This window comes from Pholcus phalangioides, unplaced genomic scaffold (genome assembly GCF_987345545.1).
Source record: "Pholcus phalangioides strain wild (caught in Gottingen) unplaced genomic scaffold, Ppha-v1.0 ptg000027l_1, whole genome shotgun sequence".
Classification (NCBI taxonomy): Eukaryota; Metazoa; Arthropoda; class Arachnida; order Araneae; family Pholcidae; genus Pholcus; species Pholcus phalangioides.
Window position 1 is genome coordinate 5,517,200 of NW_028301617.1, and position 27,757 is coordinate 5,544,956.

The following is a 27,757-nucleotide window of genomic DNA, read 5'->3' on the forward strand; positions in this document are numbered from 1 at the left end:
TTAAAAATATAATCTAATCGTGTAATAATTGCAAATTAAAAAAAAAGAGAAACTTAACTTGAGAAACAGTCGATAGAAAAACTAAACAAACAGACGTCGCCATCTTTACTCACATTCTTTTCCCTGGAAATATATATATATACAGCTGAATGAACTGATATCGATGAATTTTACAGAACGCAAACTAACTAAGATCGCACGACATACAGGGTGTTCTGTTAATGGACCGACATACTTGAAAGGTTGTTAGTAGGCATCAAGAGGAACAAAACTTGTGATGGAACGTGGTGTCGCAAACCACGTTGAGATTTTGAAAATCGCGAAAAACTGCATGCACACACACACACACAGGCTCTGAGTCCAGAGGAGACGAGAGGTGGATGTCAGTTGATCACCAAATGCGTTCGTGGGTTCGCAAAACGCATGCGCTGGAGCAGGATCACGCGCTGCGGACGACGTGAATTAGCGCTATTGCGGTAGTAAGCACGTGTAACAGTAAGTTGCAATGTTTCAATGAGTATCGTGATGGCTGACTACACGAACGAGGAATACGCTCTTATGCATCTAATTTACGGTAGAGCAAATGGCAATGGTCGCTTATCACAGCGGATGCACCAACGGCAATATCCGATAAGGAGTTGTCCTCGCCCATAGTACCTTCGCCACGAACGATCGACTACTACGGGAGACGGGAACCTGCCACCCAGCACGGCGGGATGCAGGTAGACCGCGTAATGTACGCACTCCTCAGATGGAAGAAACCGCGCTGTGCAACGGTCTGACGATTCCCCCGTCGACAAGTACACGAGCGGTGTCCCTGTGACGTCGAAACCTCCATGCGTTTTTCGCGATTTTCATAATCTCAACGTCGTTTGCGACACCATGTTCCATTGCAGTTTTTGTTCCTCTTGATGTCTACTAACAACCCTTTGAGTTTGTCGGTCCATTAACAGAACACCCCGTTTAATATTGGCACGAGACCACGTGAAACTAAATTAGAAATCTCTCACTATTTACTTACGATAGCTTTGAAGAGCTTCTCAAGCTCTCGTTTGAATTTTCCAGGCAGCAGCGAACCCGAGTTTTTCTTGTAAATTGATTTCGCTTCCGAAAGTTGTTCTATTCCTTTGGACATGTCCAAATCGGCTATAGTTGCATAGAACGACTTCAACGTTTCTGATATCCGAAAGCGGAAGTCATCGATCTGAAAAAATAGCAAATGGATGGAGGTTATATACAGTGGCGTATTTACAGGGAGACCTTAACATGGTATAGCACAGGGAGGCAAATTTGAGGCTAAGAAAATTGGTGCATGATTGGGAGGGGGACGGTAAAATTTTGTAACCATGAACCCATCTCTGTCCGGAAAGCGAGAGGCCAAGTCCGTGAGTGGCCTGGAGAGTTTGCAAGCATGTGAATAAACAAAATAGTGTGCACGTACGTGAGTGAGCAAAAGAGTGACCCAGAGCGTGCGCAAGCATGTGAATGACAAAAAGAGTGAAATAACCTAGAGCTATGCGAGCATGTAAATGACTGAAAGAGTGATGCAAAGCGTATGCAAGCACATGAATGGCCGGAAGATTGACCTAGAGAGCGTGCAAGCATGTGAATGACCGGAAGATTGACCTAGAGAGCGTGCAAGCATGTGAATGACCGAAAGAACGACGCAAAGCATGTGTAAGCATGTGAATGACCAAACAGCGTGCAAGCACGTGAATGGCTGAAAGAGTGGACTATAGTTTGTCAAGTATGTGAATGACCGAAACTTCCACACTGTTTTGGTCAAAGAGTGACTTAGTGTGCGAGCATTAGAGAGAACTAAAGAGTGTGTGAGCACGAGAGAGAACTAAAGAGTGTGCGAGCACGAGAGTAACTTAGAGAGTGTGCGAGCACGAGAGTGGCATAGAGAGTGTGTGAGCATGAGAGGGACTTCGAGAGTGTGTGAGCATGAGAGGGACTTCGAGAGTGTGTGAGCATGAGAGGGACTTCGAGAGTGTGTGAGCATGAGAGGGACTTCGAGAGTGTGTGAGCATGAGAGGGACTTCGAGAGTGTGTGAGCATGAGAGGGACTTCGAGAGTGTGTGAGCATGAGAGTGACTTAGATATAGAGAGTGTGTGAGCATGAGAGTAACTTAGATATAGAGAGTGTGTGAGCATGAGAGTGACTTAGATATAAAGAGTGTGTGAGCATGGGAATGACTTAGATATAAAGAGTGCGTGAGCATGGGAATGACTTAGAGTACGTGCGAGCATGAGTTATTTAGAGCAGTGTTTCTCAACCACCGGGCCCTGCCATCATTCATACCGGGCCGCGAATGATCAGCCGTTTCATTTTTCCTCATTCATTTTTTTTTAGTCTTGTGTTTGACTAGGCCTTCCACTCACAAAAATGAGCGAAACCGGGAGGGGGAGAGGGCATCAGGGGTTCATCGCCCTCCCCGCTCCCCAGACGATAAAAAATGCAAAAAATATTTTTTAAAAATTAAAATTTTAAAAGAAATCATCAATTTCTGTTAATTTCAATGCTGTTTAAAGGCTAAGAAATCAAAATTTCTGTTTAAGAAATCCATTGCAACCCACCCTGTAAGCCATATATGATAAGCCCACGGACCAAATGTGGCCTTCGGAGTTATCTGATGGCTCGCCACCTCAAATGTAACTTTGTAAAAATGAACTAATCGGCACATTCACAGATCTCCTAAGTGGCCCGTGGCACGTTTTCAGGTCACTCAAGTAGGCCCGTGGCATAGTCACAGATCTCTCAAGTGGCGCCCGACACAGTTCCAGAACACTTAAGCGGTCCATTTAGCGGTCCCTCGAGCGACGTGAGGCACAAGTTTTCGAGTACTTAAGCGGCCCCCAAAGCAGTTCTAATTAGGAGAGAGAGAGGTGAAATGTTTCTCAACTTGGGGGTTTCTACGGGGGTTGGTCAAAATAATATGAACACCTGTGAAAGAAAAAAAAAAACAATCGAGGGAACCTGCGGTGTACTTCCGCCCTGTAGTGTAGAAGAGTGCCACCTGGCGGGCGAGAATGTGCACACATCAGTCTAGTCGTAGCAGTGATAGCGTTCGGATGCGAAATAGTATATTGGAGGCGTTAAAACTTCGTTATATGGCTGACCTCACAGATTTCGAAAGAGGCATGATTGTTGGATCCTGTCTTGCCGGGGGCCACAGTAACGGAAACGGCCACCCTTGTTGGTGTCGGGAGAAGTACCGTGTCGACGGTAATGAACAGCCTATAGCAAACAGGGACAAGACATCATCATCATCTGCCAAGCATAACAGTGGCGGAGAGTTTTAATAACGCCCCAATATACTATTTCGCATCCGAACGCTATCACTGCTACGCCTAGACTGATGTGTGCACATTGTCGCTCCTCTAGGTGGCGTTCTTCCACACTGAAGGGCGGTATTATACGACAGGTTCCCTCGAGTGTTGTTTTTTCACAGGTGTTGATATAATTTCGTCCAACCCCTGTAAAAATGGCCATTCAATTCTTGCTCGACGTGTGACAAAAGTAATTTTTGTGACTTCTCGTTTAGCTGGAACTTTGGTTTGTATTGGTTGATCGAAAGGTTTCTAACGTGGTCACTGAGGTTCTCATCTAACCACGGAGCACTCAATGATTCGAGGAGCACAGATTGAGAACTTCGGCTCGAGATCTACGATTATATTATGAAAGAGTAATGAAAAAAGTAATAACAATAATACCGTAACTGATTTACTTTACTGATAAAACGTTGGAGAGATAATTTTAATATTATAAAGGAACGTCTGAAATGTTGAATAACGCATATTGTTATCACCTTTTTCTCCTTGGTGGGATGTAGAGATTTAGGTAGAGCGGCCATCCAAGATTTCAACTTTGCTTTCGTTGCCAGAAGATCGTCAAGGTATTCTTCGAAATTTCCCAATTCGGACTCGAGGGCGCTGAAAATATCGCGAATTCACGTCATTTTTGAAAGTTTCCTCACACAATAAATAATATTCATGCAGTGGAACTTCGGTTAACGAGATTAATTCGTTCCATCATCGTGCTCGTTATCCGAATCGCTCGTTATGCGAATCGAACTTCCTCGAAGGAATTAATGAAAAATTGAATAATTCGTTCCACAATTATTCATTCACGCGAAAATGTCAAAAAAAAAAAAAAAAAAAACACCCACGTATATGTAATTCCAATGACGTGCTCCAAAAAAGAGTTTGATTTCATTAAATTGGACGGCACGAAAAACTAAAATTGAATCTAATTTTGCGAAACAAAATATCCGGAATTTTCAAATCACCACAAAAGCGAACTAATTCTGAAAATCTTTTCAAACTTGGAGGGGGCTCAAGAGAAGAGAAGCCTCACAAAAATGAGATATAGTTGAAATTTTATGGATCTAGGGGAGAGCCGGGTTATACCCGGGGGCGGTTCAAGTGAGGGTGCAACGGGTGCAGTGCACCCGGGTGGCAGATTGTAAGGGGCGGCAGCACAGACTTTAGTTAAGACTCCAAAATTCTTAAAATTTTCACACAGTGAAAATACACGTGCGGCATCACGCTTTCAAGTCACCACGACAACGAAGATGTTGAGAAAACTTGAGGGAATGCGGCGCCTACCCTGGCTCCTACTACGACCGTAATATCAGAAACTAGAATGTAAGCTACCAGGGGCGGCTCGAGACAATTTTTTTTTTTTATCTTGGATTTGTGTGCCTCCTGCCTATTCCCTCCATTGCCCGTACATCCTGCGTCAGGGCAACACCTCCTATAACTACAGATAGACCTCCTATAACTACAGATAGACCTCCTATAACTACAGATAGACCTCCTATAACTACAGATAGACCTCCTATAACTACAGATAGACCTCCTATAACTACTATACATTAGCTATAGATGGCGTTGGTCAAGGCCCCTCCTAGGCTGGAATCTTTCGCGGTCCCCAAGCCTGATTTTAAATGGTGGACCCTTCTCTACAGTTAATTTATAGCGTGAAAAAAAAATGGCAGGAATAGAGTCCTGGATCCCCGGACTGGAGCCCTGTCAGCCCTACCCTTGTGGGTCATGATTTTTCCTCATAACTTATCCCAACATTTCCTAACAAATTAAATTTGTTTTTTTGCCCTTCCATCTCGGATTTAGTGCCTCTCCAGAACGGACAGAAATCATTTTCTTTTGCCAATAAAATAATTTTCACCCATTCACCACGGACTTAGCACCCCTCGTGCTGCCGCAATGGGCCTCGTGCCCCTATACTCTATGGAAAGGGGCAAATATGCATTTTGGTTCCCTCGCCCAATATTTTTTCCAGAATGGTCCGGAAAAAAAGGAAAAATTCGGCTTCTCACTTGCCCGGTCGATGGAGTACCAGAAACACTTATTGAGATAAATTTCTCAATAAAAATAACCTCGTTATACATCATCGTTGATAAGTGATGATGGTTTCCCAAATTAAGTGCTGTTTCAAGTATGGTGACCATACGTCCCGTATTTCCTGGGACAGTCCCGGTATTTTCTGTTTTTTTTGGCTGTCCCGACTTTTTAGCAAAAGTGTCCCGGTTTTTCCCGTATTTTGCATGAAGCCTACTTGAATTTTTATTCTTTATTGAAGTCAAAAATTGAAATTATTTTCAACTTATAAATTATATTATGATAACTACAACTATAAATGAGTATATGAATCTCCCATATTTGTCTTAGTGAAAAATTTTTTTCGGGGAATTCATCCACTGCAATTAGCAGTAATGCTGCATTTCCCGCCATTGTGATTTCTCCGTTATTTTAACAATATTTGGCAACTTTGTTTGGTTTTTGGCGTCGTTTTTGGCGGTAATTGGCGGTGTCCCGTATTTCCCCGTATTTGGAATCCCAATGTCCCGTATTTCTGTCGAGGAAATATGGTCAGCCTAGTTTTAAGGATTAAATTACCAAAAGGATCTGGCATTATTAAGAACGGTAAAATAATCCTGGACCAGAAAAATCTGCTTCAAAAGCGAGACGTATGGTCACGATCCGTGTGCACTGTAAACAATGGTGTGCGGCTTTCCTCTGAAAGAAATCAGATATATCTAGAGGTTCCCCCTTGACTGAAGCCCTGCCACCCTCCCCCACGAGGGGCGGCTGGTTATACCGAACAGAGGGGAATCCCGAACACCATCGTTCTCGGTCACTGTTTGAATCTAGAGGTGGTCTGATTAGTGTTGCAGCTTAAACGACGTCCACCATTAAGCGGGCGAGTGCCTTTCTAGCTGCGTTATTGCCAGTGGTGTGTGAAAAATAGGTTTTTTTTTTTTGGAACTTTAAACTGGTGCTGATTTGGATAAGAGATAGGTAAAATAGTGAGCAGTGAGCTCGGTATCATGAGATTCTACGCTTCTTAGAACAAAGTGACAAAGAGACTGCCGAAAATTTTATTTGGCATTTTTGTAGGAAGCGTTAGGTTCCAAGCCAGTTTCAACTCTGCTGTTGATGTTAATTTTGCAATTTTTTAAGAACATAGATATAAATGCCACAAATTTTTAGAACATGAAAAGTTTTAATATCGATCAAAAATAGTGTGTGTGTATATGTATATATAGCTTTATTTTCACCTTAGTTGTACATTTTCACAGGAACAATTGATTCTAGAGTTGATTATGTCAAATATTTAAGCAATTAAATTAATTAATTTCATAAAAAAAACTACGCGACGGAAGCTACAATCCTTACTTAGCTGACCCCGTTCAGTATAGCCCCGACATACGGGGCAATTCCGGACACTGTAGGTTCTTACAAAAAAATTTTTCTATGAAAACTTTCACTACAAAGTCAAATGTTTTGTGGTTTTTTTAGTAAGTAATGAAACAGGGTATCTACTTATAGTAAATTCGTTGATGAGCTATTACAAATGATTGAGTAATTAGAGATTCCCTTACGTGTTCGGCATTACCCCGCTCTACCCTATGCGTGCAAATTTAACTGGTAGGGCCTGAAAAAAAAAATCAATTGCCCTGGTTGATCAAGAAGCTGTTTGCTTCTTGGGGTGGTTTTAACATTTTAGTGACATAATTGGCAATTTCGCGATAATTTGGCGACTGTTTGGCAATAATTGGCGATGTCCCGTACTTTCCTTGAAGGAATATGGTCAGCTTATATATTGAGAACAAAAAGGCTGAATTGTACGAAAGCCTCCTAGATACTACATCTAGGAGGCCTTGATTGTGCACTCCTGAACCATAACATTGATATGGTTTATTATAAGGTCTTTCGAAAGTTGTATAAAATGAGCAAGTGGCAAGAGTGTTTGCGTAATTGACGATTGAAAATTTTGGCGAAAATTCGATTTCAAACTTTGCCAATCTTTCAGCGCTTGTAACTCACCAATTAATGCAGATATTTCAATGCAATTTATAGGATATTTTTCTGTTCTTTCAAAAGATGTGCTTAGTTTGCACGCGCGCGTATAGGTGTTTTAGTGTTTGAGAAACTTCACGATTGAGTGTTTTTTCCAGACTTGGCGCATTTTCTCCCTTAATCGAATACACGCCATAACTCGGAAACGGTTCGACATAGAACAGGGTTGGTAGCATAGGCGTACGCAGAATTTTCTCTCTGGGGGTTTCAAATTTGTTGTTTTCTCGGGGGGGGGGGGTTTACGTTTTTTCCAAATAACACTATAATCTCGGCTTGAGGGGGGATTAGAACCCCAAAACTCCACCTTTGCGTACGCCAATGGTTGGTAGGATGTTTCATGTTCCACGTGGGCTCGCTTATCACTCTCTTTTGTTTGCCATAACATGTCACGTTCACCCAGTAGACGCAGAAGGTGTGGATAAAAAGAAACTTATGCACTTAGTATTATACAGGGTGATTATAAAAAAACTATCCCGACCTATGGGCCCCTAACTATCATACCATTCACAGAAACTGAATGAAATTTTGGCATAAGGTATTTTGAGGTATGCGCTCAAGAATGATATGGGAAACAACAGTATCACTCTAACAGTTACGGTTACAGTGAGAAAATTTCGAAAATATCAAATAGCAACACCAAGTTTTTTGTATTGGAATGTGATCTCCATTGTGAAAAACCCTAAATAGCGTTCGAACGGCAACTGTAGCATGAAAATCACCAGCGGTAGATAGGCTAAAAGTGAGGACAACCAATAAGGACAGAGAAGCAGCATAAAATAAAGCATTTTATTGTGTTTCACAAATTTTCCACATGACCTCCTTCACACACGATGACACTTTGCATACGGCAGATGGTGGATAGCACTGCAGCACGTACCATGGCAATAGGAATCTCTTGAATCGCAGTTCTGATGGCATCTTTCAAATCAGATGCAGTTTCCGGACGATACTGATACACTTTGGATTTCAGATATCCCCACAGCGAGAAATCCATTGGTATGAGATCAGGAGACCTTGGTGGCCACGGAAACGGGAAATGACGGGAGATAACTCTGTCACCAAACTGTTGACTTAAGACACGTTTGACTGAAGACCTCTACATGTGGAGGAGCGCCATCTTGCATCCACACAACTTCAGATAGAGCATTTTGCCGTTGCAATGCGGGAATCGCGTAACGAGTTAACATGTCCAGATAGCGAGCACTCGTTACTGTACATGTTTGCAGATCACCGGCAGTAACCTCTTCAAAAAAGTAAGGGCCGAGGATGAACGTACTCGTTATACCACACCACACAGTCACTTTTTCTTCGTGTAATGGACGTGCAAGCACATCATGTGGATTATTGTCTGCCCAGTGCACACAATTTTTCGAATTCACGTTACCAGTTCACGAGAAATGCGCCTCATCTGTCCACAGAATGCGTAAAGGCCAGCTGCTATCTTCATCGTACCGGATAAGGAATCGATTCGCAAAATCCAGCAGTAATTGATAGTCTCCCGCTTCCAACATCTGGACACGCTGGAATCGATACGGAAACATGTTTAGAACAGAGCGCAGAATCTTGCGGACAGTTTAATTCGGCAGATTCAGAACACGTGAAACACCGCGTGTACTTGCGGGACGAACTGTGCTTATCGTCTGATGAACTTCTGCAACAGCTTCCACGGGAACGGAAGGCCGTCCAGACCGAGGTCGATCGCATGTGCAACCAGTTTCTTCAAATTTATGAATCAAGTCCCGTACAGCTTTGACAGTGCACGGGCCTCGCCGTAATCCATGGTTTCTGCGGTAAACACGCAATGTCTCTGCGGCATTTTGTCCATTCAGGTAATAAATCTTTACGATTTCCCCACGTTCTTTCCCTGAAAGCGGCATCTTGTTCGGAATGGCAGAAAGCAACATACGTGGCTAGCATTTCGCAGTGCCTTTTCTTTCGCCTAGCGTGACGACGTCAGTCATGACTGTGTCTTACGTAGAACCCGAAATTTGCATTTCTTGGTTTCTTATTCTCGTTTTGTGGAGCGAGGACTAATCAGGCTGGGATCGAAGAAACGGTGTGACGAATGAAACGAACATTAATGCTCTGGTGCACTGCAAAGTCCTTTTTACTTTTTCCTTGCCTAGCTCCGGGGATTTTCGTGCTACAGGTGCCATTCCAACGCTATTTAGTGTTTTTCAGTACGGAGATCGCATTCCAATACAAAAAAACTTGGTGTTGCCATTTGATATTTTCGAAATTTTCTCACTGTAACCGTAACTGTTAGAGTGACACTGTTGTTTTCCATATCATTCTTGAACGCATACCTCAAAATACCTTATGCCAAAATTTCATTCAGTTTCTGTGAATGGTATGATAGTTAGGGGCCCATATGTCGGGATAGTTTTTTTATAATCACCCCGTATATAATTATTATATATTGTTCCGGACAATATCTCTCAAAAGCACTCGAGATGGCAAAGCACGAAGAAATTCAAAGGATAACTCAGATTTATTTTACAGAACAGCTATTTACACTTATTCAGAACATGGGCGGAGACACGGGGGAACGGCATGGGAGAGGGGCAGTACCCCCTTCTAGCGTCAAAGGTGAAGCCGACTGATCCAATGTATTTGCGTATACAGTCGGCCCCCCCGTATTCGCGGGGGTTACGTTCCAGGGGTGACCGCGAATACGGAAATCCACGAATAACCGAAACCATAGGTTTTTTTTGTTTATCTCGTTTATTGAACATCATGAAAAGAGCAGCGGTTGTTGGAGATGCCATCTGAAAGGACATTGTGATTTCCATTTGCCGTTTCTTCTTCATATCATCAAGTATGTTGGAATATGTTGACAAGGCTGCCTCCCTACTAATTTTTTTGCGTGTGAAGGACGTATCGTAAAGGCATCGGTGAACTTGTCCTCTACTTAAGAGCTGCCACGGCTCTAGTTATGACAGTAATGGCATTAGTGATAGTGTGTAATTCTTCCATACCTTCAAGACATTTTATGCATTGACATCTTCTATTGCGTGCACAATCACCTCCATTGAGTGGCGTGTATAGTGAGCCTTGAATGTCCGCTTTACCCCCTGATCAAGGGGCTGAATAGATGTTGATTAGGAAGCATATATAGGACTTCCACACCATCAGCCAAATTTCCAAAAATTTCCAAATTTTCAATGAAGGAAAAAAACCGCGAATACGGGACGACCGACTGTATATAAATTGACATCATCATCATCATCATCATGCCTTCCCTCCCAGCAATCATAGTGTCCCCCCAGACTTTCAAGTCTATCACCGCCTATGATTCACGGGCAACGATTTGACAAAACACGCGAAACAGAGAGCGGCTTCTCCTCACATACAAGAGATGTGCTATTGTAAAAACTCAACAAAACTCCTCATCGTTCTATTTTAGCGGCGTTGTTACAATAGACAGAAGAAAGGTTACAAAAGCTCTATAATATCTCACGAGATCCCCTCCTTTCCCTTAGCATCATGACATTGCAAAATCATGGGAGCTGTCGCTAAGTTCGCCAAGTTTGTCGTCGATTTGGCGAGATTTAAAGAGAAATAAGTCAATGCTTATTTACAGGTGAAAGACGATGTAATAAAGGACAAATGGAAACTATTTACGCAATTTTTTCGTAACAATATAATATATGCATCTTACTTATTCTTTATGAACTGTAACTTTGAGTTGTACATCGACAAATCAGCGAGTTCAACTTCGACCGGTACACCCCATCCATTGTTCACTTTCTTAACCTGTTCATCGAAACTAGTCACCAACGATTTCAAACCAGCTATTGTACTTGGTACGCCTTCCAGTGGTACGGTTGCGAAATAACTCACTTCCAAGTTGGCTTTCCCTTCTAACTTTTTCTCCAACATTTCCAGGCGACCTGAAAAAGAAAAAATTGTCATATTCTTTGTTGAAAACTGAAGAGGTTTGAATGCACACCTCTGGAGTGCGCTACCATACACACCTCTAGAGACGCGACTCCACCTTTCTGAGTTAACTAAAAGCATTAGTAGATCCCTTCAACTTAAGCAGAGCATGCGTTACCATATACACTCCTAGAGACACGACTCTGCCTGAATTTTGGGGGGGGGGGTCTTCTACTGCTACTACTCTCTAAACCACCCATGCACCTCGTCCATTTTCCTCTGCGGAACTTCTAACGAATTGGTACATGGTGAAATATGCGTGTCCGTGTTGTGAAACCAACGTGAAGCTCGTTTCTGTGTAATACTTATTATAGCGCTGCCATATGAAACTTATTTTTCAAACTATGAGTGAAGTGACATGATTGAAGATTTTACCGTTGTAGGCCTGTTGCTCTCTGTGGCGAGACTTCTCAAAGGGGAGATCGGCTCACATTCGCTCCTCGAAGTTGGGTTGGGGGTTGTTTCACGGTGTCTTTGTGAGCGGCTTCTGACAGACAAGGAAGTTCCTTGATTCCCGTTGTTGTCAATGTCTGCGTATATGTATAATATATGAGTTTATATGTTTGTATATATATGTTTATATATCTCTCTCTTATATATGTGTCTATAGTTATTCGTGGGGCCCCCTTCGAGGCCTGCTGGCGTATGCACCTGCCCATGTAACCTCAACTTTTTGTCTTCTTGCTCGCTGGTGGTCTTTTGGTGCTTAGTGTTCCAGACGTTGCATCGCTCTTCCTCTATGGCCCAAACCCTCTGGGTGACCAGCTTATATCCCCGATGGGGACAAGGCGGGGGTCATGGTCGGGTTCGGGTTCTCACGATGCGAGTCCATCACTATGCCCACTCGATCATCACAGCAGCGTAAGAGGGTTTACTAATGCCTCAACTTCAGCAACTCACGCTATAGGGCTTGAAACAAGAAAGGCAGAGTCGTGTCCCTAGTGATATACGTATATGGTATCACACTTGCCTGGTTGGAAAGAGGGCCTGGGTTCGATTCTCAGCGAAGATCAGGTGACTTTTCTTTCCGAATTCAGCTTGGCGTAATATCCAAAGAGATTCTATTTCCTTAACTTCACATTTGTATGGAGAGTTTAACTGAAAAAAAACTGAATATATTTTTATTCTACTCTGTAAGCTGTGCAGTCGGTTTCGTGAGCCATGGGGAGAAAAAAAGTGTGTGAGTTGGATATATAGTATTTTCTCTGCCTTATACATGCAGATGTAAAAGTTCCTAAAATACATAGACTGTTCAGTTTGGTGCTGTCTTCGCTATCATGAGAACTGAAAACATTCAAGTCTTTCGGTACGAACATAGTGCACTCTGGTTTCCGATTCTGCAAATCGGCGACGCTACGGATTGGTCAAAAAACCTTAGATTCAAGTTTTTAATCAATCCGTAACGGTGCTGACTTGCAGAATCGGGAAACTGCGTTCGTATCCCTCTTTTGCTTTAATCATTCATTTTATATGAAATGGCTCAAAATCTTTATAAAAGAGAAAAAAGACGTGTAGCTGGAAAGCGATTCTGATGTGAAAACATTAACCTGGATCAATTACTCATTGGATTCCTTTTGATTGATACGAAAATTTGATTAACGACGCGGCTGTTTTATGTTAACTCACGCATACGTATCAAATAAACTGTTCGTTAACCGAGGCAGAGAAGCTCCGAAAATTTTTTCGATAACTGGACAATTCGTAAGCCGAGGTATCGCTCTACACCAGTGTTTCTCAAAGTGGGCAATATCTCCCGTTGGGAGCGATGAAAGGGTCCAGGGGTGCGGTAGAAGCTTGAGGATCCTATGGGTTGGGTTGAGTCGGAGGCGATGAAAATAAAGAAAACTGAAAAAGGTGGCGATGAAACGAACAGTGTGGGAAATATGGCGCACGCGTAAGAAAACAATTTCACTTTTAGGATGCATAAGAAATTTACCAAAAGAACCTGCAGTAACGAAAATATGCGTTAACAGCTTACCTTCAGCTACCAGATCCAATGCACTTCCAGCTTCTAGCGAAACTGCTACAGCTCCTTTGATGTCTTGCATGTATTCCGACTTTAATGCTTTAAATCGTAGGCACGCGTACAAGTTTCCGCCATAGATTATGCTTTGCACGAAGTGCGTGCCTAAATACTTAGAATCCTCTACGAGCCAATTTGCCAGTGGTTTAACGGAAGGAGGTATCGATACAGAACGCTGCATAAGAAAAAAAAAAAACACGCAAAAACCATGTTAGCGATAGCAATGCAGAAGTCCCGTTTGCAAGACGAATTCATATCTACAGACATTCGTCGTTTCAGACACGCCATATATTCTCTAACACCAGAACTAACAGAATTAACGTCCCGCCAAGAGCCACAGAAAAATTCGTGATACAGCTATAAATACGGGGTTACTTTGAATTGAATACCGCTATAATAAGAACTAGGGTTGCCTGTCTTAAAAATTTGTCGTATGGACCTCTCTCGTAGCACCGACCCTGTGAAAAAATACAACCTCTGACAATAAAGTTCGGTGAATAGTCCTGTAACATTAACGTAGATGAAATGTTAACGAAAGTTACCTTACTGTCCTCCGAAATAGTCACCTCCCATTACTATGCACCGCTGAGATGTCCAAAACATGTCCTGGAAACTTTGCAAGAAGTCTTCTTTTGGGATGGAGTTCAAAAGCCTCGTCACGTTTCGTTGGATGTCAGGAATATCGTCAAATCTCTTTCCTTTCAAAACGAGTTTAAGTCGTGGGAATAGGAAGAAGTCTGGAGGATTGAGCCTCATCTGGCGAGTATGGTGGATGTTCAATTTGCACCAACCCCTTTTTTGCCAGGAACTGTTTGACGATATTGTCTGTGTGAGGGCGAGCATTGTCGTGAACAAGAAACCACGAACCTTGTTGTGCGTACTGAGGTCGTACCCTGCGTAGACGTTTCATGAAACGGGTCAAAATTTCAATGTACCTTGCAGCATTCATCGTCGTTCCCTCAGGTAGAAATTCCTTGTGGATTTTCCTGTTCTCAGTTAAGAACCAACGCACTAAACAAGCACTTTGTAAAACAAGTCTTTCACGGAACACAAACGACGCTCAACTGAACAACGGTGGCGGCAGATGGTCAACACCTGCCGCTACGCATGTGCAGCGTTTTTCTTCGCCAGTGTTGCCAGATCGGCCGTTCTGACTTCATTCACCGAAGTTTATTTTCAGAGGTTGTATTACGTTTATATTTTTGGACTTTTATATTGCAAATTATAAATTCATTTCAAAACTCCAGTAGTTGTGAAATTAAAATATTCACTATCATTTTTACGAGAACTATGGACCCACTAAGAGGCATGGCCCCCACATCCTGGAGCAGGGTCTTTAGGCTGGGATCTTTTGCGGCCCCCCCCCCCCCGACCAGACTTTCACGGGCCCCTTCATGATGAATTTACAGCGTGAAAAAGCAAAAAAATTGTGAAAATCGCCCCAGGGCTGGAGCCTTGTCAGTCCAACCCTTGTTCGGGCCATGCTCAGAGGGGAGGAATCCGATAAAAGAACGGGTGCTAGAGATGCCAAGTGTCCAAGAATTCGTATGCAAGATATTCAATGAATCACACGAGGGAGGTTACATGCACTGCATTGTACGTTCATGAAGATACGTAATTGAGGTGGGTGGGGGGGAGGGGCTCGAGTGACATGGGGAGTTACACCACCGATACACATCAGCTAAATCAATCATGAGATTTAGCGTTTGACTCTAATACTGAATTTACTAACCGAAAGAACGTAAGGTATTGCAATTTTTCCGCTTTCGTTTTCCAGTTGTTACAACAGCAAACCATTTTTATGATTTTTCATATGCGTAGGTGAGTCATTAAGTAAGTCACAAAAGATAATTGAAACATAGCTTGCAGAGATAATCACTTCAAAAAACTGTTTTTATTTCTCAACATAATCTCCACTGATATTATGCAATCATCCCATCGTTTTACCTGTCAGTAATACCAGCCTCAAAAAATTCTTTGGGTTGCTGTCTCAGCCACATTAGCTTCATCATCTGCAAAGTGTTTGCCTCCAAGATGGTTTTTCAGCGGAGCAAACAGATGAAAACCACTTGGTGGTAAGTCGGAGCTGTATAAGGTGGATGTTGAAACAGTTGCCGACCAAATGTTTTAACTGTCTTCTGTGTAAGGCGAGCTGTATGTGGTCTCTCATTATCGTGATGAAATATTATTCCTCCTTTGGTCAATAGGCCTGGACGCGTTTTCCGAATTGCAGTTCGAAGCTTCAATAGAACATCACAGTACGATCGAACATTGTTTCACATGTTCAGCTCGGTTTTGGAAATGGGCCAGTAGCACTCTTTTGGAATCTCAAAGCGCATTCACCTTACAGCCCCGACTTATTCCAGAGTGATTTTTACCCGTTTAGTCCACTGAAAAACAATCTTGGAGGCAAACACTTTGCAGATGATGGAGGGAGTTTCAAGCTGTCCTATGAGGCCGAGACAGCAACCTAAAGAATTTTATGCAGCTGGTATTGGGGTATTGATAAAACGATGGGAGGACAAAAAGTTTCCTCAGCTTTGATAACAGAGGCTATAGCTAAATAAGGTATGGCGTTTTGATTGTGGATGCATACTGCCCCTGCCAATCGACTTTTTAGATTTCCCAGTGACATGATATGCAACATAAATAGCGCATTAGTTTATTTATTTGTATGTTACTCGTGAATATATGTTGCTATATCAGGGAATGATCGGGAATAACCCTAAAAGCGAAATCATGCATCAACACCAACCACAAGGAGGAAAATTTATACAATTTACACATAGCAGTGAAAATGACTGTTCTCGGCCGTTATATAGGTCGTCGACATCTCCCGAACAAAACCTTCAAATTTTTTCACACAGAGATAAATACAAAAATAATGAAAAGTCGCCAAAAAGTGGAGTGTGTTCGTCAAATACAGCAGAGGTTATAGCGTTTTCAAAATCAATAAACCAGCCAAAATGACTGCTCCGGCCGTTTTGGTGTTTTACACGGGGTTGTTACAAAAGAATTAAAAAAAAAATAATAATGATTATTTTCCCGGTGACGAAAACTTGATCACGTGACTTGAGGTGAATGTGGACTGGAGGAAGAGAGAAAATGAAAGCGTGAGGTAAGAAGAGTGTTATATAGAATGAACGGGCCAAATGATCAATCGGGGAAGTACTTTTTGCGTTATTACAAACAGTTACGGACAAATACAAAACAAGTCACCAACACATAGATGAGACAAAATACTGCATTAAAAATGGGCAGGGTGATTACTTAATTTTTGCTTACCGTATTTTACTGGGGAACCGTTGATCTTAGAGGCATGCTTCCAATTGAAAAAAAGTATCCAAATAATCAAGGAAACATTTTATTTTCTCGATATTACGCTGAGGTGAACTCCCTCTTGCATACCGGGCAAGGATGCTACCATCTACCCCACTGGAGACACGACCCTGCCTTCCTTATTTCACGCACTGTGGCGTGAGGCGCTGAAGTAGAGACATTAGTAGCCTCTGTTAACTTCAGGAATTTGCCCTCCCGGTTTGGAGGAAATAGATGGCTTTTTTTCAGCCCAAGATATCAAGGAAACGTTTTATTTTCTGAATATTATGCTGAGGTGAACTCGGAATAAGAAGTCATCTTGCCCGGTGTGCAAGAGGGCCTGGGTTCGAGTCTCGGCGGAGACAAGATGACTTTTCTTTCCGACTTCACCTCAGCATAATATCCAGAAAATAAAATGTTTCCTTGATATCTTGGGTGAGAAAAAGCCATCTATCTCTCTATCCAAATAATGTTATTGGCACAGCTTGACCTAATTGGCATGGGCGGAGATACGGTGGAGCGTCAACGGTGGAGTCGACTGATCTAATGTATATATATATATATGAATTGATATCATCATCATCATCATCATCATCGTGCCCCCCCCCAACAATAATGACCTTGCCCTTCCCCAGACTTCCAAGTCAATCTCCGCCTATGCTAATTGGTCCTTGCGCCAATAAAATCTAAATCCAATCGAATCCAAGTAATGAAGTATTCAAATACTACGTTATACATATTGCAGATGGTTGTTTCTCTCGAATATGGGGTTGCGACCCTGGGTTCCAACCATTTCTCACAAATTGTTTATCTTGATATGCCCTGTGTCAACATTTTTATTTTGACATTAGATTTTGGGGACACCTGACACCTTGCGTATCAGTTTTCTTACAAAAAAATATCCACACCAGTCAAAATAACAAATCATGTTCACAAAAAGTCTGGGACTCTACTTGCCGTTTTGTAAATGACTCTCACGAGTACGTCAATGGCGTTTTCTCTGTTAACGGTCTCTTGCAAATACGATCCTGCACCTTTTATTCCGAACGCTTTGCCTTTGATTTTCAAACTGAGAGCGCCGCTTACACCCAACATCGTTTTAACATCTGCAGATGATTCGATCTTCCTGTAGAATGAGGTGTACAATGTCTCTATTTTCACCTGAAAATGTAATTTACTGTTTCATTTTAAATACTTCCTCGTACAGTAATAATTACACATGCAATTCTTAAACTATAAACGCAGTATATATAAAAAAACTGAATTTACGAAGCTTTATTTTCTAACTATAATGGGGATAGTTCGATTAATCTATTAGGGGTCATTCAAGTATTACGTCAGCATCGATGAGGGAGGAAGGGGGTTTCCGGGTTTGTTGGCTTTTCATGACGGGAGAGAAGTTTGAATGATGCTTACGTCCTATTTTGAATGATTACATAAAGAAACACGTGGTAGGAAGTAAAGAAATGTCATTCTTGTTGTCCTACCACATAGGGGCCATTCAAGTATTACGTCAGCATCGATGGGGGTCGGTCCGGATTTGCTGACTGTTGATGACAGAGGGGGGGGGGGTGTTTGGATAATGCTTACGTCATCAACCACCCTGTATAAAAATATGAAATATTCTTAACGCCATCTTACTCGGTGCGTCAAAAACGAGAAAAACCTTTCGCTCGTTTTTGGGCACCTGAACTAACATTCTTCCTGTTGATAAGTCCTCTACAGAGCAAGTTTTAGTGATCCCTAAATGTCCCGCGGATCCTTCAAGTGAACCGGAAATGCGTCCGGCCGTGTAATTGCGAAATCCCTTCATTCTCAGTAATACGAGAGGCGTTGGCACGCAGATCATTGGTTGCTACGGCCATGAAGGATAACGAATGAGACATCACGAAGGGCGGAGCTTTAGGCGAAACTGAATTTTCCAAATAACTCGCTAGGTGCTTTTTCAACATCAGCTCAGTGAAAAAGCTAATTTTGTTAAGAATGAATGCTAAGAACTCTTTCTCTTTGAATAGTCATTACCGCGAGTTGTGCATTACTGAAATGTTCCCTCCCCCCCCCTTTTTTAAATATGGTTATCCTATGTATATAAATACCATTTTTATAAAAAAATGATACGGTACTAAATTCTTACACGTCAAACAATACAGGGCGGGCAGAAAGTCCGTAGAAACTTTGAAAATTCATAAAAACTGGAAAAATAACCTAAATAAAAAATGGTTTGCAGGGTTAGCACCGCTAGGTCACGGAAGCTTTTTAAAAAAGGAAAAAAAAAGACTAAAAAACAGCCGATAGATGGCGCTGGCAAGAGCGACTTCGGTGGAAATATGCAAATGAGACAGTTATAGGAAACTTGCGCTCCTAATCCACAATCAGTTGACCGTTGTAAACCGTGTATGTGGACCTGCTGCACTCTGCCGTTGCTGGATTTGTGACTCGCCTGCAATGTGTTATCCCCTGTGGTGGTGGTGGTCATGTGCAACACATACAGCTGTAATAAACGATTTGGAGGCATTCTGTTCGTTATTTCCGTTATCTTTTCTTTGACTTGTGTACGTCAGCGCCACCTATTGGCTGTTTTGAGGGTTTTTTTCCTGTCTTAAAAAAAATTCCCGTGACCTAGCGATGCTAGCCCGTCAGAGTTCGGGGCCATGTGCTGCTGCAGCGTCAACCCATTTCTGGGGGGAGAAGCTCTGAACGCCGGAGACGAAATATTATACAATACGGCGAATTCAAACATCTGCATGATTCGATTTTTTTTGCAGTCCCCCCGAGCTTTTAATCGACTGAGTCGAACCGAATGAGAGTACGCAAGTCAACGAACTGTAACATCACGTCAAAAATGAGCAACAGTTATTATCATCGCACATAATCAATATTATTTAAGAAAATAACGCGAATTACATTTGATTTTATATCGATTACATTTGTGTAAATGCAACCGATAATCTTATTCAAGGATGACGTCACTCTCCGCTACCATACGAAGGTTTTAACAACTGGATGTTGCGAAGATATATTTTGGAAAGAGAGAAAATTCAACTGCCCCTGCGGGGAATCGAACCCACGTCCTTTCATTTTCCGAGTGAACGCACTAGACTACAGAGGCACCGAATCTCTCAATCTTTCCTTGGAGCTCGTGTACACTGTTAAAACCTTCGTATGATAGCGGACGTCATCCTTGTGTAAGTCGCCATCTGATGGCAGCGTCAGCAGTTGTGAGCTTGGCCTGAGTCTGGTCCGGCCGTCCATGTACGGTCCCTTTCAGTGTGCACGAGCTCCAAGGAAAGATTGAGAGATTCGGTGCCTCTGTAGTCTAGTGGTCTAGGGCGTGCCTCTGTAGTCTAGTGGTCTAGGGCGTTCACCCGGAAAGTGAAAGGACGTGGGTTCGATTCCCCGCACGGGCAGTGGAATTTTCTCTTTCCAAAATATATCTTCGCAACATCCAGTTGTTAAAACCTTCGGATAATCTTATTGGTTGAATTTTTAGAATTTTATAAAGAACTTTTAAAAAACTTTTATAGTGTAATCTCGGCCTCAGACAAAGACGAGCGGGGAAAAAAGATGATTGTGAGTGAAAAAGGAACGTGTTTTTAATCTCTAACGCGAGAAGTTTTAGGGTTGCTTTGTTAGGCTCACACACGCGGCGTAACAATAGCAGCGAAGGAATCGTGTTTCTATTTCTTCCATTCAACTCCCGACGTAATATTACGTCAGAAACACTGAACAGGTTAAGTGACCCGCTATCCAGTTCCAGAGCACTCAAGTGGCCCACACTGCAGTTTTACATCACTCAACTTACCCGGCATGTTCCCATATTACTTAAGTGATATCCGCGGCGTAATTGCGGGTCACTTGAGTGACGCGCGGCACAGTTCCAGAGCATTCGAAGGATCCAGGGAACGTTTAGAGATCACTAAAGTGGCTCTATAGAGAACTTATAAATAGGGAGAATGTTAGTTCAGGTGCCCACAAACTTTCATGTTTCTGTAAACGGTGATTGATGACGTAAGCATCAATCAACACTCCCGTCATCAAAAGTCAGCAAACCTGAAACCCCCTCGCCCCCATCGATGATGACGTAATACTTGAATGACCTCTAAATTAATATTCCTATATACAGTGTGATTCTAAATTCATGGGACAAACCTCTACGATGTGATATAAGACACACAAACAAGCAGTTTTGATCATAGAATGTGTGATCGAATCGCAATAGCAAAGGCGGTAAAGGGTGTTTTCAGCAGAGAGTGAGTGTGCACAACAGCACTTAACCACAAAAACAAATACATGAATTGCGTTTTTCCGACGGATTTGCCGCGATATATGTGCTAGCAACCATTCGATGGTGCATAGAAGACTTACCACATCACAATACCCTGCACCCTCGAATGTTTGATTGCAATTATTGCAGCAGATCCGTCAGAAAAATAGGATATTTGCTTTCGGTGAAGTGCTGTCGTGCACCCTCTACGGTATTCGCTATTGCGATTCGACCGCACATTCTGTGACCAAAAATGCTTGTTTAGAAGTGTTATATTAGCTCTTAAAGTTCGTCAAATGAATTTTGAATCATCTTCTACAACATTTTAAGATAAGTGTCCATATTTGAAAAATACTTGAATCAATGTTTGATTAAATTGCCTCCTTATGGTTTACACAGAGGAACTCATACTGAGCTGCATGTGTAAACGTATAAAGTAACGGCATTTCAAAATGTTCCATAAAAATTTGTTTAATCAGAACATTAATGGATTAAAACTTTTTGATTCACCAATTTTCAATGTCATTATCAGCCCGACTTATATGAAGGGTGTCCCAGAAATTTATACAGATTTTAAAAAAAATGACCCATGAAACAAAGACACTTAAAATTCTCACCGATAGGTAGCACTGCACAGTCTTGTTTCTTGACAATAAACGAATTTAAAAGACGATAACAATCAACTACTGTAGATTATGAGCAAATTCTTCCTAGATAATAATGATCGCGAATTGTGAATTGCAGCTTTGTTGCAGTACTACCGAATGTCTCTTTGAAAGACTGTTGCGCTGTTGACACTGGCAGTAGAGGCCTATTTGGTGAAGATGCTGTAAACTAGATTATTTTTCATTTATGCTGTCTACATGGAGCCAAATACCCTTGGCTCCCCTTGGCAATAACTACAACTACTTCTTTTCCTTGCATCAATAAAAGTCACTAAGGATGCAAACCCACAACGGCAATTTGCGGATTTTTCATGATGAATGATTTTTTAAAATCCGTACAAATTTACGGGACACCCTGTAAATGAGAATCAAAACAACTTTATTTTTCGTCATTTTTCTCCCCGACATTACGACACTTACATCAACAATTTGTTTTTTTTAGCTGCAACACAAACAAGAGAATTATAAAATCACGTACCCTTGGATTTTCCAGCGCCTCTCTCGGAAATATATCAACGCCTATGGAATTTGTTTTTGCGTCATAAGTGCGTCCAAGTAGCATTGGTATAACGTACAGCATATGCAATGCCATTCTTTCTCTACAAATGAATGTCGAATGTTTTGAAAGCACTGAACGGCCTGCGGAAATAAAATGAATGTCAGTTTGATTGAATTCGAGAGATGAGACATTTTTCTACATTCGATATTAATATTGTTCCGGATGATGTTTCTCACAAGAACTCGAGATGGCAAAGCACGAAGCAATACAAAAGACAACGCAGATTTATTCCACAGAACAGCTATTTACACGTATTCGCAAACAACGATTTGACAAAATACGCTAAACAGAAACCGACTCCTCTAGTATACAAGAAATATTGTAAAAACTCAACAATACTCTATCAGTTAGTTCACCCTTGTTCGCTCTTATATACAGGTGAAGAAAGGATCGAGAGAGTTCTACCAGCACCTTCTAGAGATAGAAGGCGTCCGCACGGGTTGCCAGGTTCATCTGTTACGTCATTAAGACTACCTAGCAAGTTTGCCACATTTTGAACCACAAAATCCTGTTTCGTTTCTTCTTATTTTGGCATAGAATCTTACTGGTTGGCTCACAAATACCGCATGGTGATTGGATGTGAGGCATAGAAATCGCCAGTTCTGAGCCCGATCGTTTCTTTTCCACACAGCGATGATACTACTTCACCAAACACCAACTCTGGCCACATCGCTATATCGCAATTTACTGCCATTGGTGAGATGGGTTGGAAATGAAGGCGCTGTCTATCGGTGGTCACCTCAAGTTCGTTATGGAAAATATCTTATCTGTATCCTCTCTTGGGTTCGAACCCGGGACCGTGACAGCAACCTCCACGGTGGTAGACGAGCATAAAGGTCATATATTGCCATACGACAATTTCCAACCACTGGAGTTTGGTGGGAAATGAAGGCTCCATCCACCGGTGGTCGCCCCAGGTTCAGTAGGTAAAGAATTGCTTCTATGACGTTCAATGCCCGGATTCGAACCCATGGACCTTGATGGTAACCTTCATAGATCATAACGATGATACTAGCACGAGAAGTGGAATTTATTCCTTGAATATTCTCAGGGGAAATGGACTACTTGCTGACGTCACGAGCAGCGTGCGGAGGCCTTCTATCTCTAGGAGGTGCTGGTTCTACCATATTCTCTTGACATCTTTATACTTCTCTTGGCGCTACGACATCGCCAAATCATCGGAGCTGTTGCCAAATTTGTCGTCAGTTTGGCGAGATTTGAAGAGAAATGCATTAATGGTTACTTAAAGGCGAAAAATGATACAATATATGATAAATAATGACTATTTACATGATTTTCGCAACAATATTACAATATTGCATCGTATCCGCTGGTAATTGGTTTCCTTTCATGAATACCCGAAATCACGATTGATAAAGACCCATTTTTTTCACTTTAATTTGCGAAATTCAATAGTTTAGACCGGCGTTACTCAGAAATCACTAACGCAAATACACGGGAAAATACAAAATTCGTGATTCATTTTGACAAAACGGGCACTTTTCTGTGACCCCAGGTCTCGTGGAATAGGGCTTTAATGTATTTCCACTAGTGGACAGTAAAATCAGGCAAACTATAATTTTTTCCTAAACTCCAATTTATTCATTTTTGCTCTCAAACGGAGAATTTATCATATCAAGCTAGTAAATATGGCGAATCGTAAATTAATTACTTAATTAACTGAACATTACTACGGCCCAGTATGGTGAACTCGAATGGTAATGTTGGCAGACTTTCCATCTTGATGTAAGAATTGCATATGCATAATCGAAGGTAAAAGTGATAAATGTAGTGAAACTTTATCAAACTTTCTTTATGCCGAGACGATTGGTGAATTATGCATAACCACCAGTATATCACTTTTACAGTACATTTCGATATTAAAATGTATATGAGAACCAATTGCGACCGAAGCCAAAAGTCGTATACACGAGGTTACAGTGTATATCGAACACTAGCGAACACTTCCCGTTAGCGGACAAAATTTGATCATATCAAGAGACATAAAATGTCTATAAACATTTTTAACTGAAAAAAAAAAAAAAAAAAATTTAAAAATTGGTATCTTTATCAATTTCAAACCCCACAGTGGTGGTCGGCTGAAGTTGGTCTTCTGTGGTTCCCAACTTCAAGGCGCAAATGCGAGCCGTTCTCCCCGTTAAAAAGTCTCGCCACAGAGAGCAACAGTCCTACAACGATAAATCATTCAATCATAACACTTCACTCATAGTTAGAAAAACTGGTGGCAGATGGCAGCACTACACATAACAAGCATTACAGAGAAACAAAAAAAACTTCACGTCAGGTTTCACTACACGTACACGCGCATTTCCGCATGTACCGATTCGTTGGGGGTTCCGCGGGGGGGGGGGTGTGTGGGCGGGGTGCATGTGTGGTGTAGCAGTAGTAGGTAGGGTCTCCAAAAAAATGGCTCGGGGATCCATGAGTCACATAAGTCAGCCACCTCGTTGGGCAATTTGCCTGTTGTGGCGTTGTATTTGTATTTGTATCAGCAAAATTATGAACAGCTGTTACCTTGAATTTTATTTCTTAGTCCGTCAACTTGGCGCGGTTTTATAAGTCTTTGAGCACGTAAAATTTCATCAGCTCTTGTGAAATTGGCACCAATTTACTCTTTCTCTAGATAGAAAAGCACTATATAGCCATATTCTGTATTGAAATAGAACTGAAAGATGTTTTCTCTAGAAGGTAATAAACTTTTGGCTGAAGAAAGTCATAAAATGAGCGTTTTTTTCCTACATCAAGTATTTACCACATATTCAAACATACACTAGACCAGTGGTTCTCAACCGGGGACCATATGGCCCCAGGGGGGCCACGGATGAAAATATTGCAAAAGGGGAGCCACGGCTACTGATACGGGGGCCACGAAGAAATTTGTGACATTAAATTTTTTTAGTCACTCTGACTAAAGAAATTTAATTTCAAACAAACTGTGCATAGAATATATTTTTCGCAATTTTTCCGCTATTCAAGTAACATTAACATGCGGAAGGAAATAAAATAAGCTGTTCATGTAATCTCGGTGGTTTTACGACTTGGGGGTGACAGTAGGCCCTGACACAAACTATAGAAGAGACCAAATCATACATGAGGAAAAATAACCGCGAAATTTAATTTTTTAAAACTACATTGTTGTGATAATGTATTGGGACAGGGGCGGCTTAAGAGAGGGTGCAAATAGTGCGGTGCACCCGGGCGGCAGTTTGTAAGGGGCGGCAGCGTAGACTTTATTTAAGGCAACAAAATTTAACACTGTAAAAATTCACGACATCACGCGTTTGAGTCCTACTATACCTCGACAGCGGAAACGTTGAGAAAATAGACAAGGCCTCTGATCGTAATACCAGAAACAAGAACGTAAGCTATCTGGGCAGCTCGAGGCAAAATCTGCACCCGTGTGGGACTCATTTTTTGCGCCTCCTACCTATTGCTCCCTCCATAGCCCCTATCTCCTGCGTCAGGGAATCTTTCGTGGGGCGGCCCATGCCTGATTTTCCCCGGGGCCCCTTCTACAGTTAATTTATAGAGTGAAAAAGAAAAGTTATAAGGATTTAGTCCCGGGCCTCCAGCTGGAGCCCTGTCAGCCCTACCCTTAGAAGGTCATGCCCCTCTCTCACAATTTATCCAAACAATTCCTAACAAAACATTTTTTTCGGCCCTTCATTTCGGATTTTGGGCCCCTAAAGAGCCGACAGTTTGGTTTTTTTTGGCCAATGGAATCTTTTTTTACCCATTCACCCCAGATTTAGCATCCTCTTAAGCGGTGCCCCGCGTGGCCGCAATGGGTCGCATGGCCAAGCGCCACCGCTGTACTCTATTACAAGGGCCACGCGTGCATTTTGGTTCCCTCACCCATGGCCCCCACAAGAGCCCGGGATAATTCTCATAATTTCTTGGCTTTTTCAGGCTATAAATTAACTATAGAAGGGGCCGTGAGAAATCTGACTGGGAGGGGGGGGGGGGGCCTGCAAAAGATCCCAGCCAAGGGGTTCATACCCTCACTCAGAATTTGATCCACAATAGTCAGATGAAGGCAAAGGAAAATTTTGGTTTTTCTCTTGTCCGGCCCCTGGAATACCAGAAAAACCTTTGAAATACAAATACAACGCCACAACAGGAAAATTGCCCAACGAGGTGGCTGACTTAAGAACATCATGGATCCCCGAGCCATTTTTTGGAGGCCCTACCTACTACTGCTACACCACTTGAAGGTAGCTTGTCATCCAATGAAATATCAGATTTTCACTGTATCGAAATCAACAAACTGATAATTTTCTTATTTGAAAATCTGATTATTTATATTTTCCGATGGGCTTGAAATCCTGATAATGAATCATTATGTTCACATGAACAGCTTTGTCACTGCGTACATGATTTCTCTGGAATGAACGGTTCAAACAAATATTTAAATATTTTTCACACGTATTTTAGTTCATTTTTTTAAATTCATAGTAGGGCTACAACATGAACCTACATCCTTGATACATGTATTATTGTTGAAAACGATGTGGAAGGTTGAACTTTTCAATTGTGATTCATTTGTGTGGCTACTCCTCCCTCATTACTACTTTTATCCGCACGAAGAGAATAAAATTAACAAAACTGTTTTCTACCACTTTTTGCGATTTTTATCATTATAAGAATGCGTATTTTGGAAGCTGCAACTGACATTTCTCAATGAAACCATAATCTTTTACACAAAAAAAAAACTAATTTGGAAATAATACAAATTTCATCCAGTAAAGAGTAACTTGATGACATTGTGCCGTCTTCGAGCGCAGAGTTTACATTGATTTTTTTTTTTTTTTAATTGGACTGACACAACACATAAAACATACAAATCAAACTGAGAAAACCACAAAACAATAAACTTCACAAAAAAGTAACATTACTATGATACAGACCCTTTGTGAGCCCAAGGGGTTTATTCTATTTTTACTGTATTCTATTATGTTTATTTTGCTTTTTCGTTATTTTCATAAATTAAAAATTAATCAAATTAAATTCAAACATATTTACATTTCAGGCAATTTTTGAATAATTATCTTCTAATGGGAAAACGGGGGGCGGGGGGGGGGGAGAAAGGAAGGGGGGGGGGGGGGAGTTGAAAATTATTCATGTTCGCAAGGGGGGCCACAGGAATGAGAAATGGTTGAAAGGGGGCCATGGACAAAAAAAGGTTGAGAACCACTGCACTAGACCATAGAAAGATAAATATGCGAATACTCACTGTGCGGCACAATCTCCCGAAACTAATAACGAAAGAGCGGTTTTAGAACATCGTAATCTCGAAGAATATCGATGTGTCCCAAGATATGATTCACGCCAGCCGATCCGCTTTGCCTGTGAGAAAACCGTCATCTGTTCCTCGAAAATAAAACGTGCATCGATAAAATAATAAAAATAAATGCAGTAACATGATATAAAAATTAATAATGAATACATGCGTAACTATTCGTGGCATTTGGCATCAGACTTTTACGCGGAAAATCTTCTTTCGGTTGAAGTGTCGAACTGAAACGCAATTAATTATCAAAAATAATGAATACGTTTGAATGAAATGAAACGTTATAACCAGG

At 41.7% G+C, this 27,757-nt stretch overlaps 1 protein-coding gene across 3 annotated transcripts; it reads right to left on the reverse strand.

Annotated features, from left to right (window-relative positions):
* Nucleotide 1: 1 nt before the first annotated feature.
* LOC149068246 (stonustoxin subunit alpha-like) lies at nucleotides 2-27,473 on the reverse strand. Of its 3 annotated transcripts, XM_089251453.1 has the most exons (9): nucleotides 27,409-27,473; nucleotides 24,690-24,794; nucleotides 22,074-22,234; nucleotides 17,624-17,827; nucleotides 13,304-13,523; nucleotides 11,048-11,279; nucleotides 3,813-3,936; nucleotides 1,022-1,204; nucleotides 2-123 (listed from the first exon to the last, which is right to left on the reverse strand). In XM_089251453.1, exons 3-9 carry the CDS (start codon nucleotides 22,185-22,187, stop codon nucleotides 106-108), a joined length of 1,095 nt encoding a protein of 364 aa, XP_089107579.1. In that variant the 5' UTR covers nucleotides 22,188-22,234; nucleotides 24,690-24,794; nucleotides 27,409-27,473; the 3' UTR covers nucleotides 2-105. The 3 variants fall into 3 exon arrangements, with proteins under 3 accessions (XP_089107579.1, XP_089107580.1, XP_089107578.1); XM_089251454.1 differs by lacking the exon at nucleotides 24,690-24,794 and having other exon boundaries at nucleotides 27,409-27,471; XM_089251452.1 differs by lacking the exon at nucleotides 27,409-27,473 and having other exon boundaries at nucleotides 24,690-24,843.
* Between the last annotated feature and the right edge of the window lie 284 nt (nucleotides 27,474-27,757).

Coding starts and splice junctions, on each gene's coding strand:
- LOC149068246 (XM_089251453.1), bottom strand. CDS start 22,187: ATGGCATTGCATATGCTGTACGTTATACCAATGCTACTTGGACGCACT. Junction 13,524..17,623: donor TGAGAGTCATTTACAAAACG/GCAAGTAGAGTC, acceptor TTTCTTATGCAG/CGTTCTGTATCGATACCTCC. Junction 1,205..3,812: donor ATCCCACCAAGGAGAAAAAG/GTGATAACAATA, acceptor CTATTTTTTCAG/ATCGATGACTTCCGCTTTCG.